Consider the following 25605-nt stretch of genomic DNA (forward strand, 5'->3'; position numbering starts at 1 on the left):
CTTCTTATTTATATTTCTATTTTCCTATGATTTCTCTATGCCTATATACAGTATAAAAAACACTGTAACCTGTCTCAATTTCCCCCTGGAGATCAATAAAATATTCCTGTTTTCTCAAAGTGGAGAAATTGAAAAAAAAAACCAGTAAATTTATGGGCTGGAAAACAAAAAAAATGAGGTAAAAGAAGCTGAAGAAAAACCTTAAGCTGAGGGGGACTACAGAATTGAATAATAATTCTCTGTGGGTTTGTCTTTACAAGTGTCTCCTAGTCATTTGGTCCTTTGTTAATATAAAAATATTAATTATGGCCACTTTAATCTTAATAAACTGGCAGGACAAAAGCTCATAATAAGTGCTCCTTTTGAAAAGAGATTAAGAGAACTTTTTGTCCCTTTGATGCCTGACAACAGCCAGCAAATACAAAACAGAAAAAACACTCCCATGTTGCTCCTGTATAAAAACAAGGCCACCCTAATCAGACAATGAATGCTAATCTCTGAACCGACACGGCAACAAAACAGGGTTTTAATTTGCAGCTGGAGTCACTCTGTGAATTAGGAGTGAGCTTCCTTTAAATAAAACTAAGTAACTAATCTAATTTACTGGAGTGAAAAGTAAACACAAGTTGAACATTACCTGTGAAGCGTCTGATTGGGCAGGAACAACGCTGTCAGCCGCTACCTCCCCGTCTGGGACTCTGGGTAAAACAGGAGGGACAAACCATTAGGGAAGGAGCCAACACATGAATAAAAACAACCCAACAGAACTGCGGCAGGCATTACAATGCCCAAGGTGAATGTTAAACTAGCGGACGACACAAAAGCACAAAACTGTGCTATCTTTAGGGTAAACTGAAATATCACAAAAAATGTCTTTATCACACGCTTTTTCTGTCTCTCTGTTACCCTATATTTAGTGGTGGTGGTGGACAGGACGTTTTTCCAGGTGAAGACGGGCCGGTCTCAGTAGTTGTAGACCGGGTGGGACATTTCTCTGCATAACTCTGGGGGAACCAGCCCCTGTTTCCACGGTAACTCCCGCACAACCAGCCAGGCTCACCGACAGTCTGCTCATCCACCTGCATCATGGAAAACAATCAGCCACAATCACACATAACAAGGTGACGATGATAAACATGTTGATTCCCAAATGCTGTCGTCTTTTGGTCCAATCAGGAACAATTACTGCAACACAGCAATCAAACACAATTACTGTGTTTAGACTTCAACCACACGGCGACTGCTCTTCCTTTTCACTTGACCCAGTTTGTCTCTGCTCTGCATCTTTTGCCGCCCCACACTCATCAAATATTATGTTAAAAACTATCAAATATCATAGTTACTACTGTAATATTAGCTAAAGTATTACTTAGCTAAATATTTTTCCTTTTACCTACAGCAGTATTTATCAATCTCAATTGTAAAAGGTATCGACCATAGAAATGTCTGCAGCCGGCTTGCGGTGCTCAAAGTGCAAAAAAATACATTTGAAAACTTCAACAGCAATGACTCCTTCTACAAATCATTATACTGGAGAGAAGGCAGACATCTCTGAAACTCACACAAAAATAATCAAAAGATACCAAAAATATGTATTTTGGGTTGAACTGCCCCTTTTAACTGTCTGGGTAAAAACTTTATTATGAAGCAAAAGACATAAATAAATAAAATTAATAATAATCTCATGACTTTTTGAGGACTTTTTAGGCCTAAATCCTTTAAACTCATGGACCCAATGGACCCCAAAAAGGCCAACATTATAAGAAGAAATGACTGGAACATAGTCTGTTTATTAAAATTAAAAAAAGTTAAAAAAAAAAAACAAAATCAGAAGATCTCAAACTTTCTAGGCCTTGATTTCTATTCCTCTGAAATCCACAAACTCTGAAGGATTTTAAGGTTTTTAAGCGTTATAAAAAACAAAATATTCGAGAAATACTTGGAATATAAAATATTTAAATATTTTTATATGCATGTAATGAACAGTGTGTCAGCGTGTGAGTTCACATCTTGGTTGTGTCTCGTACCTCGATGAGGCCGTCTGCGTCGATACTCAGCTCATCTGCATTTCGGGCAACAAACGAGTAAAGAGCTTTATATGTGGTCGAGGATCGCTGAGCTACCAACACCGGCTGCTGCTGTCCTCCTCTCTCCTGCTCTTCTTTCCTCCTCCTCTCCTCCTTCTCCTCCTCTTTCCGTTTCTTCTCTTCCTCCTCCTCCCTCTTCCTCTTCTCCTCCTCTTCCTCCTCCCTCCTTCTTCTCTCCTCCTCCTGTGCTTTCTCCTGGGCTGCTCGGAGGCGAGCCTGTGCCTCCCTCTCCTCCTCCTCCCTCTGTCTGGCTCTCTGCTCCTCCAGCAGCCTCCTCTGACGCGCTTCCTCTTCCTCCCTCTTGCTCTTCTCCTTCTCTCGTCTCTCTTGCTCCAGCTTTGCCAGTCTGTGGGAAGTAAATGCAACTTTTTAAATCCAACACAGAAGATGCATTTAAAAAAAAAAAAAATAGGGTCACTTAAACACTATGAGATACAAAAGCAGATTCAAGTAAAGTAATATGCAGTCACATGCTTCCTCTCACTCACCTGGCTGCCTCCTCTTCCTCCCTCCTCCTCCTCTCTGCCTCCTCCTCTCTGCGTCTCTGCAGCTCCCTCAGTTTCTCCTCTTTGACTCTGTGCAGGTCGTCCAGGACAGCTTGCTGCCTCACCTGCTTCTCCCTCAGCTCCTGATGCAGCCACAGGATGTACAACACATTAGAGAGATGTAAAAGACGCAAGCGGTAACCAGTTCAACAGTGCAGAAACAGCGTAATGATCGGCCACAAAGCACAACACATCTGGATGCAAGCTTTCACTCAGCTCCAACCACAAAACAGCCAAAGTAGTGGATGTCGTGACAGTCTTTTAGGTCCATTGTAAGTTAAAAAAAATAAATACATAAATAAGAGGCAGGGGAAAGGGGATATATTCCAATAAAAACCTCTATAAATATAATATAATGATAGTAATAATATTAAAAATTGATTAACGATTAAAGTTGTTAATTTAAGGAAAAAAAAGAAAAATATAGATAAAAGAATTGTAATTAAATCTCATATGTAGGCTAACCCAAAACACATGTTAAAGCTGTTTTGGTGTAATGATGCATTGCTATCCCAAGTGTTTGTTTGTTTGTTTTTTTTAAATTGAGATTTTAATCTGAGTTTTTAATCAAAGTAATACCCCCCGCCCCGGCTCCTTTATTATTTTTTTACAATAGCACTATTATGCCGTCACGGTACCTAAAGTACTGTAAATGAAATTTTCGCTCTATCTACAGAAAGAAGTAGATGTGTAATCACTAAAAACTACCTTTGTTTGGTGCAATAGTTCACATACAATCATGTTTAAACATGCAAACCGTTCCACAAACTGGCAGCCATTCACAAAAAAACACATGCAGGCGGAGTTCAAAGTTTTTCTCTTTATAACACAGAAATTGTGCAGGTTAGATTTTTTGTGTGCATGTTTTACCCTCAGGGCGCATCCTGTTTACACAGAAAACACAGGCTAGAACAAATCCCATGGAGAGAAACAACAACAAATAAAGGAAGACATGGCACCGAAGCACAGCTCCATGTAATAATGAGTCGAAAAGACGAAAAAAAAAAAGAAATCGAATCATCACAGGATGAAAAAGAGATTGAAGATTGTGGCTTAATGGAAAACAAGAGGTGAGATTAAGAAGAAAAGAAACCTAATGAGGAGGAGTGGGGAAAAAAGATGACACAGCAGGAGGCAGAGAGACAAAGAAGAAGAAAGATAACCTTGATGAGAAGGAAGAGCTGGCTGAGGCAGGCCAGCAGAGACAGAAGGCCCCGCAGGACACAGTCATCCATATCCCCAAGCTACGAGAGACACACAGTGTGATGATGGAGTGGGGGAAGGGACAGAGAGGACAGAGAATGGGATGGACAGAAGGTACAAGACGTGTAATCATGAGAAAAGGAGGAAACAGGTGAGTTGTAAGGCAGGAAGAAAAAATAAAGTATGAAGTGAATTAGTAAGAAAGATGTCCAGGTTTAGGGAAGCGGAGGAAAAAGGCAGGAGAGGAAGAAAGGCGTTAAAAGCTTAAAAAGGCAGTTAAGAGAAGACCAAAAGAGAAAAAGCTGTTCAATGCTGCACCGATTAGTATCACACTGACGATGTATTGTGAAAAGGCATGACATCATCCATCACAGGTATTGAATTTTCAGACTTTCCACCAGTGAATATGTTTGCAATAACTGTTAGGTAACGAGGCATTCTTTGCCTGAGGGGTGAAACTAGAGTTTCCATGACCAGCTGAACAAGATTTCAGCATGAAGCTCCCTTTTCTTTTCTTTTTTATTCCAATAAAGCATAGCTGAAGGAAAGAAACAAAAATACAGCTCTTGGTTGGTAAAATTGGTGTAATCCATCATGAAGTTATGTTGCTTTATTTTGTCGTATTATTCTGAAAATTCCCGACTTCTACCTTGACAAATAGGTCAATACAAGTAAAATTAGGACTTCAAGAGACATTTTTCTTCCAGAAATAGTTTGGGGAAATACATTTTTTTTGCTTTCTTGTAGAGAGTTAGATGAGAAAATTACTTTTGTGCTTGTGCATCAATTTTGGAAAGAGCCAACTGATTCGCTTAGTTAGCATTAAGAAAAGAAACAGGAGGAAACAGCCAGCCTAGCTCTCTCCAGAAGTTAAAAAAAAACATCTACCAGAAGATCTAACGCTCACTAATTAACAAGTCATATTTTCTTTAGTCAGTGCACAAACAGAAACGTAAAAATACCACATTGTACATTGTTCCCCCGACAAAAAGCCAATGTGATTTTGGATTACTGCAGACAATAAACACTGTAGCAAACACACGTTCACGATACTTACACTTTTTGTTCAGCAAAATAATCTTCACATATTGACACCACTTTTATGATATTTGAAGCCAAAGTGCAATCATCAGAAGTTAAATATTTTAACAGTGACGCTGTAAAGCCAAGTTCAGCGTGATGATATACAGTCTAACAGCACTCCCTCTCTATATATATGATATTGCTCAAACAAAACATGAAAGTCTTTTACTCTTGTGTTAACAGTACACCTTATTTCAGGCATCTAACCAAAAACCATTCAAAAAACCCACTGACTTTAAGATGAGGAGACCAGGAGTGCAGCACTCTATCACCTGTTGTTACAAAATTTTAACATTACTGTTAACTAATAAATGGCAACTGTGGAATTGTAAAAGCAATACAAGGTCATGCTGTTGGACTGTATATTATCACAGCTGTGATTATCTTCGGTAAAATAACAGACGTGATGATATACAGTACAACAGCACTCCCTCTCATTATATATGAACAAATATATGTTTATATGAGCTTAAACAAAACAAGAAAGTCTCTTACTCTTGTGTTCACAAACCTTGTTTCAGGCATCTAACCAAAAACCATTCATAACATATCATCCAACTCTATCTAAAAAAAAAAATCAAATCTTTCTCTACAGTTACAAAAGTTTCTCTACAGTCTGTGATCTGAACTACTCTGTAGTGGCCTGACCTCGCTCCTTCTGAGCTAATTTGGGTTGTGTTGAATTCAAATATTTTAAACTCCTTTGAGACGGGCTAAAAATGTCACTCCCATCCTCCATATCCCGATTCAGCCTGTGCTGACCACTGACCTTAAGCTCCTTGTTGTACTGCTCCATCTGGGCCAGTTTGTCCGTGGTCTCCCTCTCCAGAGTGTCGAGCTGGTCCTTCAACCTCCGGCAATTCACCCCTTTCTCCGTCACGCTCCCGGTCAGAGAGGTCAAAGTCACTGCTACAAGGCAAAGGTCAAAAGGTCAGGGGAAAGTGAGACAGTATGATGTATTTGCCTTTTTGCATGCAGCAGGCGTTTGTCACCCACAGGAGAGTTTGTTGAGGTTGATGTTTCGCAGCTTCTCCGTCAGCCTCTGTTGTTCTGGGACCAGCTGTGAGAGCTTCCTCTGCCAGTCCTACGGCAAACACAGTCACACAAACACAAGATGAAAAATAAATTCATGGGAATAATTTACATTTTTGACAGGGAGGAAGAGAAAGCAAAAGCATTTCTTTAACCTCAAACTGAAGCTGCAATGTGTTGATCTCTGTGATACGCGAGTCCCTCTTCTGATTAACGAGGTCCACCTCTGCCTTCATGATCCGCCGCTTGCTTTGAGCGTCGCGGAGACGGTCTGAGATCTGCTTATGCTTGTTGCCCTATGACACAGAGCAGTTTACATCAGTGTGTGCGCCCACGCTTTCATGCAAGATTTTAAGTGCATATTTCTGAATGTGCAGACTCACCACAGCCTCCAGCTCCAACTCCAGACTCTTCTTTTTGGCTCTGAGTCTGGAGATTTCATCCTGCTCCCCCTCCCTCCTCCTACCCAGCTCCTCTCTCTTCGCACGCTCCCATTCCTCCCTCCGCTGGCGCTCCATCTCCTGCTTTGCTGCCTGAAAGAACACAAAAACATGATCTCTGGACATGACCATCTAGATCAGGGATAGTCAGCTCGTTTTTGTAAAATAACAAGAGGCCGGGGGTCTGTCGCAGCAGCCACATACATGTTTCTAGGATTTTAGGATGTTTTTTAGGAATTTGTGGACGTTTCTATAATTTACGACTTTTTCTAAAGATTTTAGAACATTTCTTGGATTTAAGGACATTTCAAGAACTTTAGGACATTTGTAGGATTATAGGACATTTTTAGAACTTTAGGATGTGTAGGATTTCAGAACTTTTCTAGGATTTTTGGACATTAGGGATGTAGCTAGGACTTCTGTGGGGGATCCTCCAGTGACACTATTTTTTATAAACAAGCTATATTCTGATGCTGTTGCACTCCAGCACCTTATGTATACTAAAAGTACAAAAAGTTGGGGGGCCACCTGGCAACCTACAGGGGGGCAAATTTGGCCCTCAGGCCGTAAGTTGAGTATGACTCTAGATGTTCATTATCTCAGAAGTAAGGTCACTTTCCTGCTCACCTCCTTTCTCTCCAGCTCTCTCAGCCTCTCCTCCTCCCTCTGTCTTTCCATCTCTCTCTGTCTCTCCAACCGCCTCTCCTCCTCTAGCCTCCTCCGGTTTTCCTGCTCCCTCGCCTCCTTCTCTCTCCTCTCCTGGGCCTCCCTCTCCTCCCTCTCTCTCCTCTCCCTCTCCTTTCTCTGCTCTTCTTCCAGGGCCAGGCGACGTTTCTCCAGCTCGGCGCTGCCTCGCGCAAAGTTCTCCTTCAGCTTGTCCTCAAAAGACACTAAGAACAAGAAGAGACAGGTATTATATAAAGGAAGACCAAATACTCACATTGTACAAAACATACAGAGAGGACATGTCGTACCACTGCTCTTGGGCTTTTGTGCAGGTTCTATCTCTGGTGTGTCCAATAAACAGGGAGTTATGTAGGGCCCCGTTCCATTTACAAGCTCGCTGGGTTTGACTCCTCCTCTGAAATGAAAACAAAACATAATTACCTCCTTGTGATTGTTCGTCTCCACACACCACTCAACATCTGTGAAAACATGGCTACTGTTGCAATTTACACTCCACAAAAACTCCTTGACTTTTCCAAAACTATCAATAACTTTTTCTAATTTCAGGATTTTTCCACAAATAGGAAAATGAAATTTCATGACTTTTCCAGGATTTCCATGATCATGGGAATCCTGAAATTCTAATCAGTTAATTCCTGAGTCCATATGGATGTTTGTGTTGAATTTGAGAAAATTTCCTCAAAGCCACATTTAGATGAGAATGGCCCAATTAAAAAAATCTTCATATGATAACATTTTAAAAATGACCCTCATGTACACAGATGTGCAAAAGCAACTGAAAACGCAGCAGTGTGCACGCCAGGCCAAGAGCCGCCGGCGTAACTTTGTAACGACACACTGTAGAGGAGCACCTAATGCATGCACAAAGTACGACCGTGACGTCACTGTTCTCACAACTGCACACTGCCAGTTTACACAGCAAAAGATTATACTCTGAACCCTGGTTTAAAAAGTTGTCCTTTTTTAGGCCCCCAAAATGGCGTTGTCATGTGAACTGCAAAATTGTTGCTGTGTAAATGGTCCCCTGGGCCATCTTGAGATATAACATTAATGAAATCAGACAAAGGCAAGATCACTGTGACCCTGACCTGTGGCCACCAAAATGTAATTACTTCATCCTGGACTCAAAGTGGATATTTGTGCCAAATCTGAAGAATTCCCCTCATGCTGTTCTTGAGATATCACATTCACAAGAATGAGATGGATGCACAGTGTCCTTGACTTTTGATCTTTGACCCCCAAAATCCAATCAGTTCAATTGGACATTGGTCCAAATTTGAAAAAATTCCCTCACGGCGTTCATGAAATATCACGTTCGTGAGAATGGCATGAACGGATGGGCAGACAGACAACCCAAAAACATTATGCCTCAGGCCACAGAGGCATAAAAAAGAATCTGTAATAGTGTTATTGTGGTGAGGGTGTGTGTGTGTGTGTGTGTGTGTGTGTGTGTGTGTGTGTGTGTGTGTGTGTGTGTGTGTGTGTGTGTGTGTGTGTGTGTGTGTGTGTGTCTTACCTGAGAGAAGGAGGCACCAAGTCTTGTGGCAGTGTGAGGGGAAGAGGTCGGCCAGTTTTAGCCATGTCCACCAGGTGCATGGCCAGAATAAACTCATCAGCTTGTAGCTGACCGTCCTTGTCCACATCTGCCAGCGTCCTGCATACACACAACGTAGAACTCACATTATAAAGCAGTAAAGACGAAATCTGTAACTTTTTGGGGTGAAAATATGATTTCAAAGCAGCATGATTGTTTTTTCTGGAGGCAGCAGAGCAAGCTATAAAGAAATTATCACCTCATAAAGTTGTGCGGGGGAAAGAGCTGCAAACAGCGGCCTCATTACAGAAAAATATCCTAACAGCTCGTCATATCTTAAGCTTTAAAAAATATAGAAAGAATCCTATTTTCCTATTACAGAAGCAATTCCTAAACTCCTAAACTTGTGTCCCATCCTATCTCAGACCTATCTTATCATAGCCCTGTGGTCTAGTGTGTAGGATTTAGTGGCATCTCGAGCTGTTTTTCCACACTCGTGTGCCAGCTTTGCTTCTGTTTGGTTTGACTCGGCACGTCAACCAAGAGCAGAAGGGATCTGAGTGTCCATTAAAACAGGGCGACCTGCTTTAAAATGTGTCTTTAACTGATGACACCTGGTCTTGAGTAATGACATTTATAAGCAGAGATTTAGTTAGAAGGTACAAAAGTATTAAGAGCTGAACGCAGACTATTAAAATTTACTTTCTCTCTCGTCTCCGTCACAGACAGACGTGAGTTTAGTCTTGAAACACCTGGTGCCCAAAGTGCTAATGGAAAACCCCTAAACTAGTGAGTTTGCAGATTACAACCACTTGAAACATCTCCTGTGTGCAAAGCATGTAGGAGAACTACGGTGGCCGACTCAAAGATGTGAAAATGCCAAAACACATATGGCCCAGTCTATAGCCAGTGTTTGGATTGTCTGTTCTGGGCTACTGTAGAAAAAAAACAGACTATGCAGAAGAGAACCTGCTCTGTATGTAGATTTAAACGGCTCAACAAATTATTCTTATTTTCCAGTTTTTACATGACAACAAAAACATAGTTATTTAATATCATATTCAATTTCTGCCACTATATATACCCCTAATCCTTCACACTGGACCTTTAAATCATATTCATGAAAAAGGTTGAGCCATAAATCATGGCAATAATATCCACACAAAGTGAAGCAAAAATACCAGTGTAGTTATGATTTAATGGCATCATCCATCTAAATTTCACGCCTGTCTAGTGGTTTTCGACACTGTTGTGAACTTAAAAAAGTCACGCAGCATGAGATTCAATTCTGTTTGGTTTTATTCTATTCAGTTTATAGCCCAAATCACAATTTGCCTCAGAGGGCCCCCCAACCTTTGACAAGGAAAACAATTGCTGCCGTAGTGGTTGTATGCCTCCGTGAACCAGTCACATTGCACTTACAGTTTACATTATAATGTCACGGTGAAGTTGACCTTTGGCCTTACAGATATAAACCATTATCCCTTCGTCATTTTATCCTATTAGACATTTGTGAAATGTTTTCATAATACATGAGAATACGTAAGAATACATGAGTTATGGTCAAAAATATATTTTTGGGGTCAAAGTGGCCTTTGACCTTTGGACTTCAACCACCAAATTCTAATCAGTTCTTGATTTATCATGTTCACAAGAATGAGAAAGACAAGGTCACGGTGACCCTGTACTCGGACCTTTGACCACCAAAATCTGTGCATGTTTGTGTCACATTTGATCTTGAGATACCACATCACACCAACACACCAAGCCGAAAACATAATGCCTCCAGCCATGGCGCAAAGTCACAGAAACCTCAGGAGGAGCAACTGAGGCGGGATCCTCTTCCAGGGTGAACAGACGTGCAGTAGATGTCATATGTACACAACGGACCAACATAACAAAATGACATTATACAAGGTGACAAAAAGATGTGTGTACCTGCTGGATTATACAATCAGGGGTAAGTACGCACACACGCTCACACACATCTTATACTCACCAGATGGTAGCGAGCTGAGTCTGCGTCAGGTTGGATGCAATCAGCGCGTTTCTAACCTGAGGTCCTGCAAAGTAAAGGTTACATCAGAAAAAATAACAGAGCAAATTCTCACGCCAGCTGACGTGGATGTGTTTGTGTATTTCTGACTGCCACGTTCTGTCGAGTGGGGTTAAGAGCAATCACAAGAGTACGTGAGTGCATGTGTGTAAAGTGAAGCTGACCCAGAGAGCTCTGTCAAACTTTGAGAAGGCCACTCATGAGCAGCGAAACGATCCTGAGAACCTCGTGTTTATTTAGGCTGGTGTGTGTGTGTGTGTGTGTGTGTGTGTGTGTGTGTGTGGGATGTACCAGACAAGTAGCCACTCATGAGCTTGTCTAGCGTGTTAAACTGCTGGCGGTACTTGAGTCTCGAGGCCTGCGGAACGGCCCAATCACTTGCTCCCGTCTTTGGAGAGTTACTGGCCAACGACGTGGTGGAGGAAGAATTTGAACTACGAACAGAGAGAACAGAAAGGCATGTCAACAAACCAACTTATCGCCTAAAAGTTAAGTTACACAACAACACCATGTGGTCACTTTCTGTGTCGTATTCAAGCCTCGACTTAAAACCGCTAATTGCTCCGAGACTCCCCGGTGTTATCTTTCTGCTCTTAATTAGCTGTAGAGGAAGCAAACGACCACGCAGACAATGACTCTCTGAAACGAGACAGCGCTGTGCTCCCGGGCTATGCTAATCAGCCGTTCTGTTTTTATTATAAACAATGCCTGTACAAGAATAGCAAAGTATAGGCTGGGCCAATGATGTTCTTTTCAGAAGAATGTACTTTTTTCCCGGTCATTATAGCCGGGTGGAAACTTGCAACACTCCTCTGAAATAAAAGAGGAGGTTTCAGGGAGACAATGGGAGATGCAGTGTGGGATCCTCCCTCTGCCCAAGGGCTTTATTTCTGTGTGTGTGTGTGTGTGTGTGTGTGTGTGTGTGTGTGTGAGAGAGAGAGAGAGAGAGAGAGAGAGAGAGGGAGAGAGGAAAAAGAGAGAGAGTTAGTGCAAACAAACTAAGTACAAAGCAATAAGGATTGATCAACATGTGTTGCTTTGGAAAAACTAACATATGTTTCAAAAAGAAAGCTGACAGTTTGTGAAAATATGTGGGGGAGCTTCATGGACTTTTAAAAACAAAATGTTGCTAAAGAACAATAAAACCAAAGATGGCAGAGGGGTCAGGGCAATCGGAAACAAGAATATTAAATGGTTTAGCCCAGTTAATAATAATAATAAGAATAAGAATAATAAGAATAATAAGAATTTTGGGGGTTTTTTGCTTTGTTTTTGTTTACTTTTTCATTTTAAGGTATACCATATTTGCTGCTAAGACTATTTAATTTACATGTTACATCTGTTATAATTGAAAACCCCAATAAAGACATTGTTTTAAAAAAAAAAAAAAAATTCTTATGCATGCTTTAAAAAAAAAAGATATTGGAACCTTTTTCATTCCAAAAAAGGTTCTTCAGAAGCAAATGGTTCTAGGTAGAACATCAGCCCTTCAGAAAGAATCCTTTTGGAACCCTTATTTCTAAGAGTGTGGTTCTACAGGGAAAAAACAGAGTCTTTCATGATATAAGAGGACGTCACAATGAGGACGGGAAGGTTAAAATGATGTGGGTGGCTGCTGGATCAACCTGTACCTGTATTTGACCTTCTAACGTTCCTGTTGTCCTTATTTATGCTTCTCTTACCACCAACACCTGAGGTCAGGACAAACACTGAGCCATTTAAAGAAATACATTGAAAATGAAATCAGATACCACTCCTATCTTTTTCCCAAACCACACAATGAAAAGGAGCAAGGACACTGGATACTTCTATTGTCCTTTTTTTTAAAAGGGAATCTCTCTGTTACTGAAACCACTTAAAACCACCCTGACTCCAGTTTCAACTTGTTTTCACCTTTTTACTTCCCTCTACTCTAACTTTTTCAGAAAAACTGAAAAAAAAGTGCATGAAATTTTGACTGTGGTAGATTTATGACTACAAACCCATTCAGTCTTATCTCATATTTCCACTTCCCCTTGAGATATAAAGGAAAAATGTATTGCCGATAACATTAATGATATTCTGAGCATATAATTTAACAAAACTCATTAGTTAAAAAAAACAACTTAAAACTGGTGACTTAAACAATACATATATTTTGCTCCACTTATAATAACAGTAACCTGTTTTGCAGGTTATTATCATTATTTCTAATTATCATTAAAAACAAACATCTTAAAGGGACAGTTGACCCCAATATCAAAAATACACATTTTTTCCTCTAACCTATATTACTGCTATTTATCAGTCTAGATTGTTTTGGTTTGAGTTGCAGAGTGTTGGAGATATAAGCTGTAGAAATGTCTGCCTTCTCACAAAAATGGTGGAGCAAGACGGCTCAAAATGCCAAAAAACACACATTTGAAGAGCTTAACATCAGTGTCCCTTTCCAGAAATCATGACCTAGTTACTTAAGATAATCCACAGAACTCATTGTGAGCAGTTTTAAGTAGGAACTATTTTCTTTCTACCAAATTACACCTGCCAACTGCACAGAAGAAAGCGCAGTGATATATATATATATACACAGTATATACACACACACACACACACACACACACACACACACACACAATATACTACATATTTGATTTGATTTGATTTTTTATCTATTTCGAACATGTAAAAAAGGAAATAAAGAAACACTGCACAAAAATAGACCGATAAAAAGAAATGAAACAATGAACAATGAAAAACATGAAGCAAAAAAAATGTCTCAATACAAAATGACTCGCTTCACATATTCGAAAAGGAGCATTCAATCCCACCCCTTCCCCATAAGTCACTGAATCTTTATTAACTAGCTGTCATGAATATTGTGTGTAGAATTCTGTTTGTATATATATATATATATATATATATATATATATATATATAGAACCCACAATATTCATGGAAATGTACCCAGTAATTGTTAAAATATGTTGAAATATTTTGCGCAAAACTACAAATGTGAATGCGACCCTTATGGTGGTGCTAAAGGAAAAGTCATGGGATCACTAAAGTCTGTAGACTTGTTGCTTTAAGAGCCGTGAATAATTGTACAAGAGTTTATGGCAATCCAATCTGTAGATGTCCAGATAAAATACCAATGAGTTGGACCTCCATGGCGACTAAAGATAGAAGGAAACCTCGCATTAATAGTGACCTCCTCCTGTGAGAGTGCCATTTGATTCCAGCTCTCCTCTAATGTTTGTGACTGTAAACATGCCCACTTCCTACAGTTGCCAACTAGAACATCTGATTTCAAAATGCCCTTCCTGCTCCCTCTCTTATCAAAGTGTTTCATCTCAGCTTGCATTCTGATCCTCGACCCTTTGCTGCAAAAACTCTGCTTCTTTGTAAGCACTGGACTAATGGGGCTGCTGGTAGTGTTTGACTCAGTGTTTATGCCAGCCTAACTGCAAAGTAAATGGTGCATTTCAGAAATCCTGACATAAAACTTTTGGGTACTTGACTCTGAATGTGTGCCTCAAGAGGAACATGGTGTGCTGACAGAAGACATTAAAAAATGAGCAAAATTCTCCTTTCAAGCTTTTTTTAGGGAAGCTTTCATGGTTATTTTATACAGTGTGGATTTATTTACGCTCTGGTTCTTACCTGCTGGATCCGAGGTCCAGGAGAGAGTTGGCCTTCGACATGCCGGTGGACGGAGAGAAGGCCATCGGTGAGGAGAAGCCAGAGAGAGGGAGCACTGCGCACAGATTTGGAGGCAGTTGGTTAATAGTTAAATATCATTTTGACAAACTCAGTGTAATATGAGAAGAAAATGTGAATTCTTTAGTGCATGCAAGTAAATACATACAGGGTGTGCATGTGCTTTGTCTTATGCAATCAATCTCTGCCATACTGTCAACGTGCAGGATGCAGTTGACCTTGAACGTGTGTACATCTAATCTTATCTCTCACACTTTACAGTCGCAGCACACAGAGCTCCAGCAGCAAGGCTGTTGACATCTGGCTAAAAACAAACTGTTTTGTGCAGACCCTGTGCTAAAGTCTCGAGAGCTGTGGCACTGAGATATTTTCACTAGCAGCAAGAGAGGGGGGGATAAAGATTGAGGGAACACCAAATAATAGAGAGATTTCACACACACTCTCATTAGATTGCCCATTTCACAGCCAAAAAGTGTAGTTGCAAACTGTGAGAATAAAGAGCAGCCAAAGGACAGATGGAGGAGGGGAGAGATGAAGAGTTCACAGTCAGGCTAAATGTATACTTGCGCCTAAATTCAATGTTTTTATCCAATATATACACTTACAGCAAAGACAGAGGAAAAAGCAGCCGCTACTGCAACATACATAATCATACTGTATAGAGGCTATATATGCTTCCATATTCAAGTCAGATACAAGACCTCAGGGAGCACACAGATAAGGTGCAGCCCTTTCATGTTGCATGGGTAATCCGAGCCATATTAACACTGCACCATAAACCCACAAGACCTGAATAAATCACTGACCCTTATTCACTAAACATTACACACTGCAGCAGCTATTCATTAATCCATCTTTGAGTTTGTGCATTAAAGGGATAGTTCAAATCTTTTGAAGTAGGTTCATATGAGGGACTTATCCGTGGGCAGTATATTGCATACAGTAGATGTTTGTCTGCACAATACCAGTCCCCACAGAAGCTAAGAATGTACTGCTGAGGACAGGGGCAACAGCAAAATGGTGTCAGTTCATTTTCAACATAGGACGGGGGTTGCAAATTAGCCTTGGCTAGAAACCTGTATGCATAGCATCTACTTTGTATTTCTGATGAAGCAATGTGTCATGCATTTGTCCCTGTCAAATAAACACGTAAATAAATAATAAATCAATTTTAGCTCACTGAACACGGGAGCCGCTGGTCTTCTGCTGCCTCCATCACTTAGTTTGTTTGGGTTATTGTGTGACTCTGGCGTTTAAAAGGGTTTGGTTTCACCAAACTTACTAACTGCTCAAGGCAGTGGGAGACCAGCAGCTCCTGTTTTTAGCAATGGTAAATCGCTGTTTTTCTCAGTGGAGTCTCGCTTTAAAAACTGCGACTTAACAGCTGCAGTTCCTTGTGGAAATTTCTGCTGCCCTGAAACATCACAGCTTGGCAACTCAGGTATTATTGAAATTTCCTGATTTCCCACTTGTAATTACAACTTTGGGGGTCCATTCATGTGCTCATAACTAGTAAATACCTTAAATACGACATTTCTGAGGAGCACTTAAGGGCAGCATTAGGATAGATTTAATTTACAAAGAACTGGTGCAACTGGTCCAAGAACCTTGGGACCTCAAAGTCTGAGTGGATTTACACCTAAAAGTTCAAGTGCCCAAAAAGATGAAAACGCGCATTGTCACATTTATTCTTCTCATTTTACCTGCCTGTGCACCCGGCTGTAATGTTATGGTAATGACTTTCTTTGCATGACCAGAGGTTAGTATTGATAGCACAAGCTTCTTATCTATGCTGCTCGCTGTTTTTTTTTTTCAGCCGTCCGTTCTCCTCTTTTGCATTTAATCTCAAAGTGCCAATGAAATATCCCTGATACTCTGGAACATAATTCAACATCTTCAGTTCACCTTCTTGATCAAAGGTTAACCCTCTGAAACCTGGATCGACATCAGTTTTCTTGTGACTTTCACAAGTTATTTGACCCTTTGAAACTTTAGCAAATTGGTTTAATTTCGTTCAGAAATATAGGAGGAAAATGGCAGTGACCAACTTGGCATGAAATGTCTTACAAATTGCAAGAAATTAGTAGCGTGAAAATTACCTAAAAAGTAGTTTTAAAAAAAGAGGTCAGAATTGTTAGAAAATTATCCTCAAAATAGAGGAAAATGTCCACAAATACATATTTATAATTATATGCTACAGAAAAAATATTATAAAATATATGAAATAATACATTTATTTTCAGCATTTTTAAGATAATTTCTTTATTTATTTAATTATTTTTGCTTATTCTCAGGTGATTTTCTTTAACTTTTTTATTCATTTCTTGCTCATTTTTTTTAGCCATGTCTTGCTAAATTGCTTTCTGCCTCTTTCCCCATATTTTTGAAAAGAATCAAACCGACTGGCTCAGGTTTCAAAGGGTTACGTTTCAACTAATTGGTGCTAATCCACCAATGAATATGTATCTGTATTTGTTAGGTGCACAAATCAGAATGGTTCCACAGAAGAACCAACCTGCGTTGTTGGGAACGAAAGGAGGGGTGAGGAGGTTGACATTGCCGTTGGGGAGTCCAGGGTTTCCCATGGAGGTGATGAGGGGCAGAGTCATTGGCGTTGGCACCAGAGTTTGCACAGAGTGCATGGAGGGGTTAGCCGGGATGGGTGTTAGGATGGGCATGGCTGACATAGCTGACATGGATGACAGACCAACTGACAGGTTTGGCATTGAACCCATCCCTGTAAGGAGGAAACACACACGTGAACATGAAGATACAAAGAACACTGTTTTAGGAGACTTGAACAGCTGAATTTAAAAATGGGTTGCTTATATTTTCTAAAAGGTAAACCTGAATTTACTGCAACTCAGCTAAATGAAAAGGTGCCGTTTGTGTCAATCAAGGACTCGCCTGCTTGCTGCCTATTATTGTCTGAAAGTTGCCATCATTTTGTACAATCAGACATTTCATAAAAGTAGCCATTTCTTTTTCAAATGCATCCCATTTTGAAATAAAACTAATCAAATATATGAGTTAATTTCCCTGAGTTAAAGCTGGGGTATGCAGGATTCTGGAAAATCCCAAAAAAGACCTCCTGCCACAAGACGTCCATACGCATGTGCACATAATTTATTCAGTTTTTCCAAACATTAATCTATTTATTGTTATTTCACTATAGAGTTGCACACAGGGCATTCAATCAGCCACTTCTTGTCCAACTCTCTCTCAAAAATGACGCCAACCCCAGCTTTAAACAACACTTCTCAGACATTAGGTTGTATGAGAACGAGTTAAAAATGAAGTTATTTTGAAACGGGATGGTGGCTGTAATATCCTCTGAGATATCTTTACCAAATCGCGCCGCTGAAGGGACGGTTGAGGCAGAATTGCAGACAGGAGTTTGCTTCATGGTGATTGGCAGGACAGACGGTAAATTCCGCCCCTGAAGTTTGAGTTTAATGAGCTTCATTGCGATGGAGAACTCCTGTCTGTCCATCTTCCCGTCGCTGTCCATGTCAGCGAGGTTCCTGCAGAAAGAGGAGACGGAGATTAGGCATAACATCATCTGTTTATAGGAAAGTGTGCGCTCCTTGAATTTCGTTGCTGAGAAAGTGGAAAGGGCAAGAGTTACACACATCTTTTGTGGGACTGAATTCCAGTAGCACTATTCACACACCAAAACACACACAGGCACACACACACTGTCTATTGTAAGTACAGTTTCTCCTCTTTCTAACACACACAGTTTACTAGGTGGGGCAAACTGTGAAGGAAGTGACTTCTCAACAGGAAGTACAAATCAGGCCGTGAAATCCAAACTAACTATCCAAAAACAAAGGTTGGACCTACTGACCTACTTGCATTGGCTGAACAATGTGGTGCTTACCAGATCTCAGCCAGGACAGACGCAGGCAGGCCAGACTGGAGGAAGAATTTCCTGGCTTGCTCTCCTTAAGACAGACACAAAAAAAATCACTGGGGTGAAGAGAGATGGCATCTGATACAGCCAAACCACTTTCTATTTGTTGTGGCAACAGCGTACCTGAGACATAGCCGAGGACGGGGGCGAGGGTGTCAAACTGTTTGTCGTGCTTCCCCCTCTCCTCCGGAGTGATGGCCCACGCGCTGGCTCCACCTGAACAAAACCAAGAGACAATCCTGACTTACTTGAAATCAGAGCGCAAAGGGATTCTGATGTCCTCTTATTGGTGTAAATCCTTTTTTTTGTTGTTTTTTTATTTTTAGAGATTTTATTTAATTTTTTTTTTCAAAACATACAAAAGACACAGTCACAAATTGACAGTACAAAAACACAAATTTACATTACAAATAACTCAAAAATAAATTAATATTAAATAAAATGAATTAGCACATGATACACAGAAAAATGTAACTAATAAAATCAATTACAATACAATTAAAGGAAAGGTCGATAGATTAACGGCCTGGCCAATTATTGGGGCTGAAATTTGGCCGATTATCTGTATCAGCATTTTATTTTAATGATTGATAAAAAGTACAAAGAAAATGTCAGCATGGGAGAAACTTTTACTTTGTAAAACCTCAGTGAGTAATTTTTATTTATTCATTTTTTATTTAAATTTTCACTTGACTTTTCAAAAAAAGGAACTTGCTGTATTTGATGTTGAAAGTCTTAGTTTTGATTAAACATTTGCCCAAGGCATTTAAACAAAGTTTTTATGTTGGCGTTTGTAATAATAATAGTATTGACAGAAAGATTTGAAATTTTATTTATCATATCGGTTCCAAATATCAGTTATTGGTCTAATTAGCTACTAATAATCATATCGGCCCTAAAAAAACAAAACAAATATCAAACAACCCCTATTTGAGAGACAGAAAAGCATTAACCATAAAAACATGGTTTATTATAACACTTTATTAGTGTTAATCTTGTTCAAACACAACGTTTTTAGTTTGCAAAAACAGGATAAAGGATCAATGAAAGTGTGAGCCACAGAGGCGTCCTGGTAGCCAACTGATTAAATGGTAAATTAACTCACGGTCACATGACACCTCTCTAGACCACACAAAGCAGTTTTAACAAAGTCACACTCACCCATTCACACACACATTAACACACTAGTGTACTGCTATCATACAAGGTGCTACCTGCTGCTCAATTATATACATTCACACGCTGATGGTGGAGCCATCAGGAGATATTTGGGATTCAGTATCTTGCCTACTGTTTGATTACGAGTTCTGCCGGGGACCTTTGCTGTATGCCGTCCCCTCTTTCTCTTACCCTGTCCTATGTCACTTTCTCATATCAAAAGCAAAACTTCCGTACGCAGACCCCAGCTCTCTGAGCGCAGTTTTGCAGAGGTAATCTGACGATCGAAGATCATGGCCATCAGATTCGATCAAATCTTGAAAATGAAAATGACAAAGGGATTCTGAAAATCGGCAAGATCACGCCAACAGAGGGCTGGATTTCAGAAACAATTTTAATAAACTAAATGCAATAAAAACTGGTGAAATATATGTATATGTGTTTATATTTTGCACTGATATGTTTAACTGCTACAGTGATAAACGAATGAAGTAGACATTATGCTACAATTTATGCCATTCAGTGCAGGAAAGGGAAAAAATATATATAATGTATTTTATCCCAACTAAATGATCCACCAAATAACTCTCAATATCAAACAAAAATTACTCAGTTTTAACTTTCTGTCTCCATGATGGCTCTTTTACCTGTTATTGTTTTCGTAGCTACTAGCGGCCTGCATTCTGACATACATATATATAGGGAAAAAATATATATAATGATCTGATATATATATATATATATATATATATATATATATATATATATATATATATATATATACAGTCCCATTCAGAGTCCTGGTTACCCGGATTTGATAATCTAAAAGTCTGTATCTGGATCAGGGTGATGCAGTCTGATGTTGCTTTTAATAATAATAATCCACAAATAATAATAATAATAATAATAACAACAACAACAACACATTGTATTATATTGCACTTTTCTAGAAACTCAAAGTCGCTTTACATACAAAAAAACAACATAAAAGATTTTCAAATCCAGATCATATAATCCAGATTGTTTTTTTTAACAAGTGGGCCCAGAAGACCACAAATTTCAGATGTTTATATTTATTTTTAACGTATTTATTGTATCTATTGTATACTGACTATTATCTGTGTTTATTTAGTGTGCTATGGACCTTATTCTGTGTCCTTAATCACTTCATTATGATAATAATAATAAAAATGATGATGATAGCGATAATAATGATTATAATAATGATAATGATGATAATAAAAATAAGAAGAAGCAGCAGCAGTAGTAGTAGTAGTAGTAGTAGTAGCAGTAGTATTGTACGAAATTTCATGGCATAGACCAACATTGCCATCCAAAGAGCAATGCTGCTAGCATGACTAAGAAGTACAACCACTACAAAAACTCCAACAGAGATGCAAACTCATAAATGCATACAGTTTATACTAGACATTAACATTTCAATAGACTGTAACTCTACACAGCATCAACAGCTGTCACCGGTACTGCTGTGTAAAAGGAACTTTAATACAAAAAGATTCTGCTTTTATTATAACACCAGCTGCATTTCAAAGCCCTAAACTTTCATAAATGTGACAGCAACTGTTCTCAGGAAGAAAAATACATAGAAGAAAGCAATTTTAAACCATACTGTGTGGGCTGCGCTCTGCTCGTCAACAGCTTCACACTGAAAGTCCCCAAAGCAGAAATGCTAATACCGAATTCAGTATACAGTGTCTTTTTTAACTTTGCCATCCAAAAAGTCTGCATAATTTTCATCCCAAATGAGATCTCCTGCTCTGATGAAACCACTCTTAACCAACTCCCGACAATGATTAATGTATAAAAATGTCCAGTCAGCTTTTTTTCACTCCGCTCCACTCTCGCATATCTCAAGGTAAGTTCAGGGTTGGCCATGAATTAAATATGAAGTCAAATGTGCTATGTGAGGGGTATGAAAAACTCAATTCTTACTCAATTTCAGAGGACGTCTCTAATAGAGGGGGACGAGAGATTATCATCGGAGCTGATAATCAATTAATCATAAGGGAATCTGTGAAATTATTCAAATCATAAGACGATCAGAGTATATTCAAAGCCTTTTCCTTCATTTCTGAAGCCTTTTTTAATTAAAAGACTGACTGTAAGGACGTTGTGCACAGATGGGTGTCTCCATATGGCAGTAATCGAAGGACAAAGATGAAGATAAAGAGACAATGACAGATAATGAGTCCAGACAGCGGAGATAGAGGAGAGTGATGCTCAAAAGATGAATTCAAACCAGCGTGGCTGATTGATGGACTAGTTTATCCACTCTAAACTACATTCAGACATTCGAAACAGATGTGTTGATGCAAGAAACGGCCAACGCTACAGCTGTGAAGTGGGTTGTTTTAATGTTACAGATGGAAAACAACTGGGGACGAAACTGGTTTCTCTGGCTGACAGCGACAGACGGGACTCCCTGATGACAATACCTGTAACCATAGCGATCACAGCAGTACAACCCTCAAACAAATGTTAGGACAGATTTTTTTTCATATCAGTGAGTTAAGAATAAATAAAATTAAAGTAATAATGAGCTCATCGCTGGTTTGAAAATGTGTTTCACCAAAAGAAAAGTCCCTGCAAAAGTAGAGTCAATTTGATAAACAAAACAAAATAAAATTACTTAAGGAAGCTTAATTCAGGGCGCCCAGTAGCTCACCTGGTAGAGCGGCCGGCCCATGTACAAAAGCTATGTCCTTACCGCAGCAGCCACAAGTTCGATTTTAACCCCTGCCCTTTCCTGCATGTCATCCTCACTCTCTCCCCCTTTCATGCTATATCTGTCCTTAAAATAAAAGCAAAAGGCCCCCAGAAATAAAAAAAAAAGAAGAAGAAGAAGCTGAATTCAACCACAAACTGAACTGTTACATAGGGGACCACATTGAACAACACCAAAACTATATCAAATCATGCTTTTTCAAACTCTTTCACAACTCATGCAGTATAATCCAAGTCAGTACTTCCCAAACACATGCATTTTTGAAAAAAACCTTAGTATATCAAACATTTCTGCAGTCTCAAGCAAATAGCGCACCTGCAAAGTTAATGCAAAAAATGTTTTTAATAGTAAGGTTTTAGCAAAAATGCATATGTTTGCAAAGTACTGAGCATGCAGCTAAATAAATGAGATTTGGGTTATATTGCATGAGTTATGCGACAGTTTGTTAACAGATATTTTGATCTAGTTTTGCTGTTTTTAGACATTAACGTGTATGACTTCATCAACAGTTTTCATCATTTCTTTAATCACCATGGAGGCAAGCGAGAAAAATGTCATCTTCACAAATTTAACGAAATATGGAGTGAGTAATTGATATACAAATGATCATTTGGGGATGAAATATTTAGATATTAGGATTTCATGGCATCAAGCGGTGAGGTTGTAGATCACAAACATCTTGCTAACCCCTCCCCTTACAAGCTGTAAAGAATCTAAATTGACCTTAAGGTGACAAAAAAAATGTGAAAGTCCCTTTCTATAGCTGGTATTTAATTTGTTCGTTCTACATGGCACACTCAGTAGACAAAGACCTGCTCCCCTGAAACTAAAATAGCTAATTTTAAGGTGATGAAAAAACAGGATTCTGAATTTCAGGCTATTATACATTCATTAAAATATCCAACTCCAAAATCCAACTTTATTTATAAAGCACTTTAAAACAACCAAAATATAACTATAAATATTATATTCCATTGCTGATACATCCGTCTAAATCCTACACACAAGACATTTAAGATAGACATAAGAATTCAAAGCAATGTATGTAAATAAACATGTGTGAAGCCTACACAAAGGTGAAATCAAAATGAGGTGTGTTTCCACAGATAATTTTATGTCGTTTTATCTTTGTATTATAAATTTACAGAAAAGGAATTAAGGTAAATAAAAGATGAAAAACTGTGGAAAATCTAAAAATCTAGGTCAAAAATATATATATAAAAAAAACAACAACTGTTGACAAAGACTAAATCTCTAGATGTTATTTGGCCTTGGTACGTTGTTTTGTTATTATATAATTCTGCAAATAATTAACAATAACACTTTCTCTCATTCACCATGATGCCATATTCCCTCTTGATAAGTACAGTGTGTAATAATAAACTTGGGATAATAATTAAGCCACTGTGATTCTGATTCCTCTCCTAAGATGTGAACAGCAGAGAATATTTTCCACAGGAAGCTGTCTTTAAACTTTTCATCTCGACATGAACAACACCATTATCGGGGGAGAGTATCTCTACTAGATGCAACAGATTCAGAGAGTAGGAACAGAGTCACAGAGCTAGGGACAGAAAGTCTAGTAGCTGCAATATTTTTATTGGGCAAAATTCTTTGTGCTATTATGGGTGTACGTCTTCATAGACATGGTATCTAGGGTGTAATTTATTCACCAGCTTCAGGAAATACCACCCTGCCCATGATGGAACTTCCTCCCCGACGCTAACCCAAACACCCCACTGGCTCTTGTTGACCGCAGCACACACACATAAACTGCACATGCATCTCTGAGGAATGACACAAAGTTACAACATGGCAAGCAGATGAAATGTGAGTAACTATAGAGTTAAAGCGAGAAAGATTCAGATTTTATAATGAAAAACTGCCGGCTGTTTGCCTCACTGATAAATCTCTGTTTGTTAGCAAACACTATGGCTGATTGCCTTTATCTGGTTTCAATATCTGAACACACTCACTCTTTTCCAAACCTCCCCAGCAACACCTGTTCAGGTATATGCTTTTTCCCTGACAGAGCCAATGCTAGCTGCTCCCAGCGCCCGTCCTAGTTTTGGCATTGTCAGCAAAATTGCAGGAGAAAGTAATTAATCTCACACCGAGATGTGAGTACTCTCCACATTGTCTCGTTGGCTTTGACAGACCTCATTTAGAGAAGCTATTGTAAGTGAGAAAAAGAGAGCTGATATTTAGCACAGAGCCACTGGGACATGTTGCTAGCATGGACACATCAGCAGGCCTGTCAGTTTAGCGTGTGTATGTCGGCGAGGGCTGAACGCTCTGTGAAGAAATGGGGCGCCGCAAAGCTTCTCACACAACAACAGCACAATCCACAGGGGTCATCTGTGGCTTCACACTTATGGCCAATCAATGAGAGAGCAGAAAAAAATGCTGCAAAATGCTAAATATGTAGCATATAAAAGCTTATTATAATGAGTCTTTCAGGCAATAGATTTTAAAATATGTTTTTTCTTTAAATTATGTTTTACTGACATGAACAAAGGACTGATGTTGTTGTTAGTGGGAACCTTTTGACATTTTGGGAAAAACATTCATTCTTTCTGGCCAACTCTGGACAACTAAGATGAAACACACCAGCACACCTAGTGGTGGAGGAAGAAGTTACAGGACTGTAAACAGCCGGTGGCCAGCAGACATAGAACCAAAATGGTTTGGGTAAGTTTTATTTTTTTTCTGTCAAGTTTGAATGAAGTGTGTTTTATGATGAGTTAATAGGGCAATTAAGTCTTGACAGTCTTCCACGATTGAGAGAAACTATATTTCAAAAGGTTCACAGTTGTATTTCTCTGTTTGATAAGGAAAATAGGTGTGAGAATATTACTATTCTAAAAAATTTTTTTGGTTTCTATAGTGTGTTTATCAGTCTTGAAAAGCTTTAATCAAGTAGCACACTGGCCGTCTCAGAGGGTAGGTGCCAATATTTATACCATTATATACTGTATACTCTAAAGAAACTTCAGGAATGTATAAAGATATGAAGCCTAATTTGCACTGCACATAAGGTAAGGTAACGTAAGGTCAGGATGTGATGACAGGGAAAACAGATGCCTTAGCTTTCTCCTGCAAAAAGAAGGAATGCCCTAGCTCTGATGTTTTTTTGTTGTTTTAAATCAATATATATATACACAAGATTATGCAAATAACAATCTCCCGCAGGCAGACAAGGAAATTCTGGCATAATTGCGGTAAAATACCATGTTTGCACAGTATGGAAAAAAGGTAAGTCAGGACATGCTGTAAAAAGAACAAATGTTCCAACTATTATGGTTCTTATTTTAGATCGATTTAGACAGAATCATACAAACAACGTCCGTCAACAGGAAGTCTGTTTTTGAAGTGTTACATGTAGTTTCTGCTGTTACTTGTAAACCTGCATTCTTATCTCG

General features: G+C 39.1%; 1 protein-coding gene across 1 annotated transcript in view; it reads right to left on the reverse strand.

Annotated features, from left to right (window-relative positions):
* itsn2a (intersectin 2a) overlaps window positions 1-25605 on the reverse strand; it is a 54453-nt gene that overhangs the window by 18632 nt on the left and 10216 nt on the right. Inside the window, exons 3-21 of the mRNA XM_042503129.1 lie at window positions 18403-18495; window positions 18247-18310; window positions 17712-17887; window positions 16879-17100; window positions 14307-14400; window positions 10959-11101; window positions 10611-10674; window positions 8594-8731; window positions 7365-7471; window positions 7018-7280; window positions 6334-6483; window positions 6106-6246; window positions 5915-6002; window positions 5688-5827; window positions 3796-3876; window positions 2576-2715; window positions 2028-2433; window positions 907-1079; window positions 638-698 (exon numbers count right to left, since the gene is read on the reverse strand). Of these exons, the coding sequence (XP_042359063.1) occupies window positions 638-698; window positions 907-1079; window positions 2028-2433; window positions 2576-2715; window positions 3796-3876; window positions 5688-5827; window positions 5915-6002; window positions 6106-6246; window positions 6334-6483; window positions 7018-7280; window positions 7365-7471; window positions 8594-8731; window positions 10611-10674; window positions 10959-11101; window positions 14307-14400; window positions 16879-17100; window positions 17712-17887; window positions 18247-18310; window positions 18403-18495 (2744 nt within the window). The remainder of the gene's footprint in view (window positions 1-637; window positions 699-906; window positions 1080-2027; window positions 2434-2575; window positions 2716-3795; window positions 3877-5687; window positions 5828-5914; window positions 6003-6105; window positions 6247-6333; window positions 6484-7017; window positions 7281-7364; window positions 7472-8593; window positions 8732-10610; window positions 10675-10958; window positions 11102-14306; window positions 14401-16878; window positions 17101-17711; window positions 17888-18246; window positions 18311-18402; window positions 18496-25605) is intronic.

The sequence above is a fragment of the Plectropomus leopardus genome, chromosome 16 (genome assembly GCF_008729295.1).
Source record: "Plectropomus leopardus isolate mb chromosome 16, YSFRI_Pleo_2.0, whole genome shotgun sequence".
NCBI lineage: Eukaryota > Metazoa > Chordata > Actinopteri > Perciformes > Serranidae > Plectropomus > Plectropomus leopardus.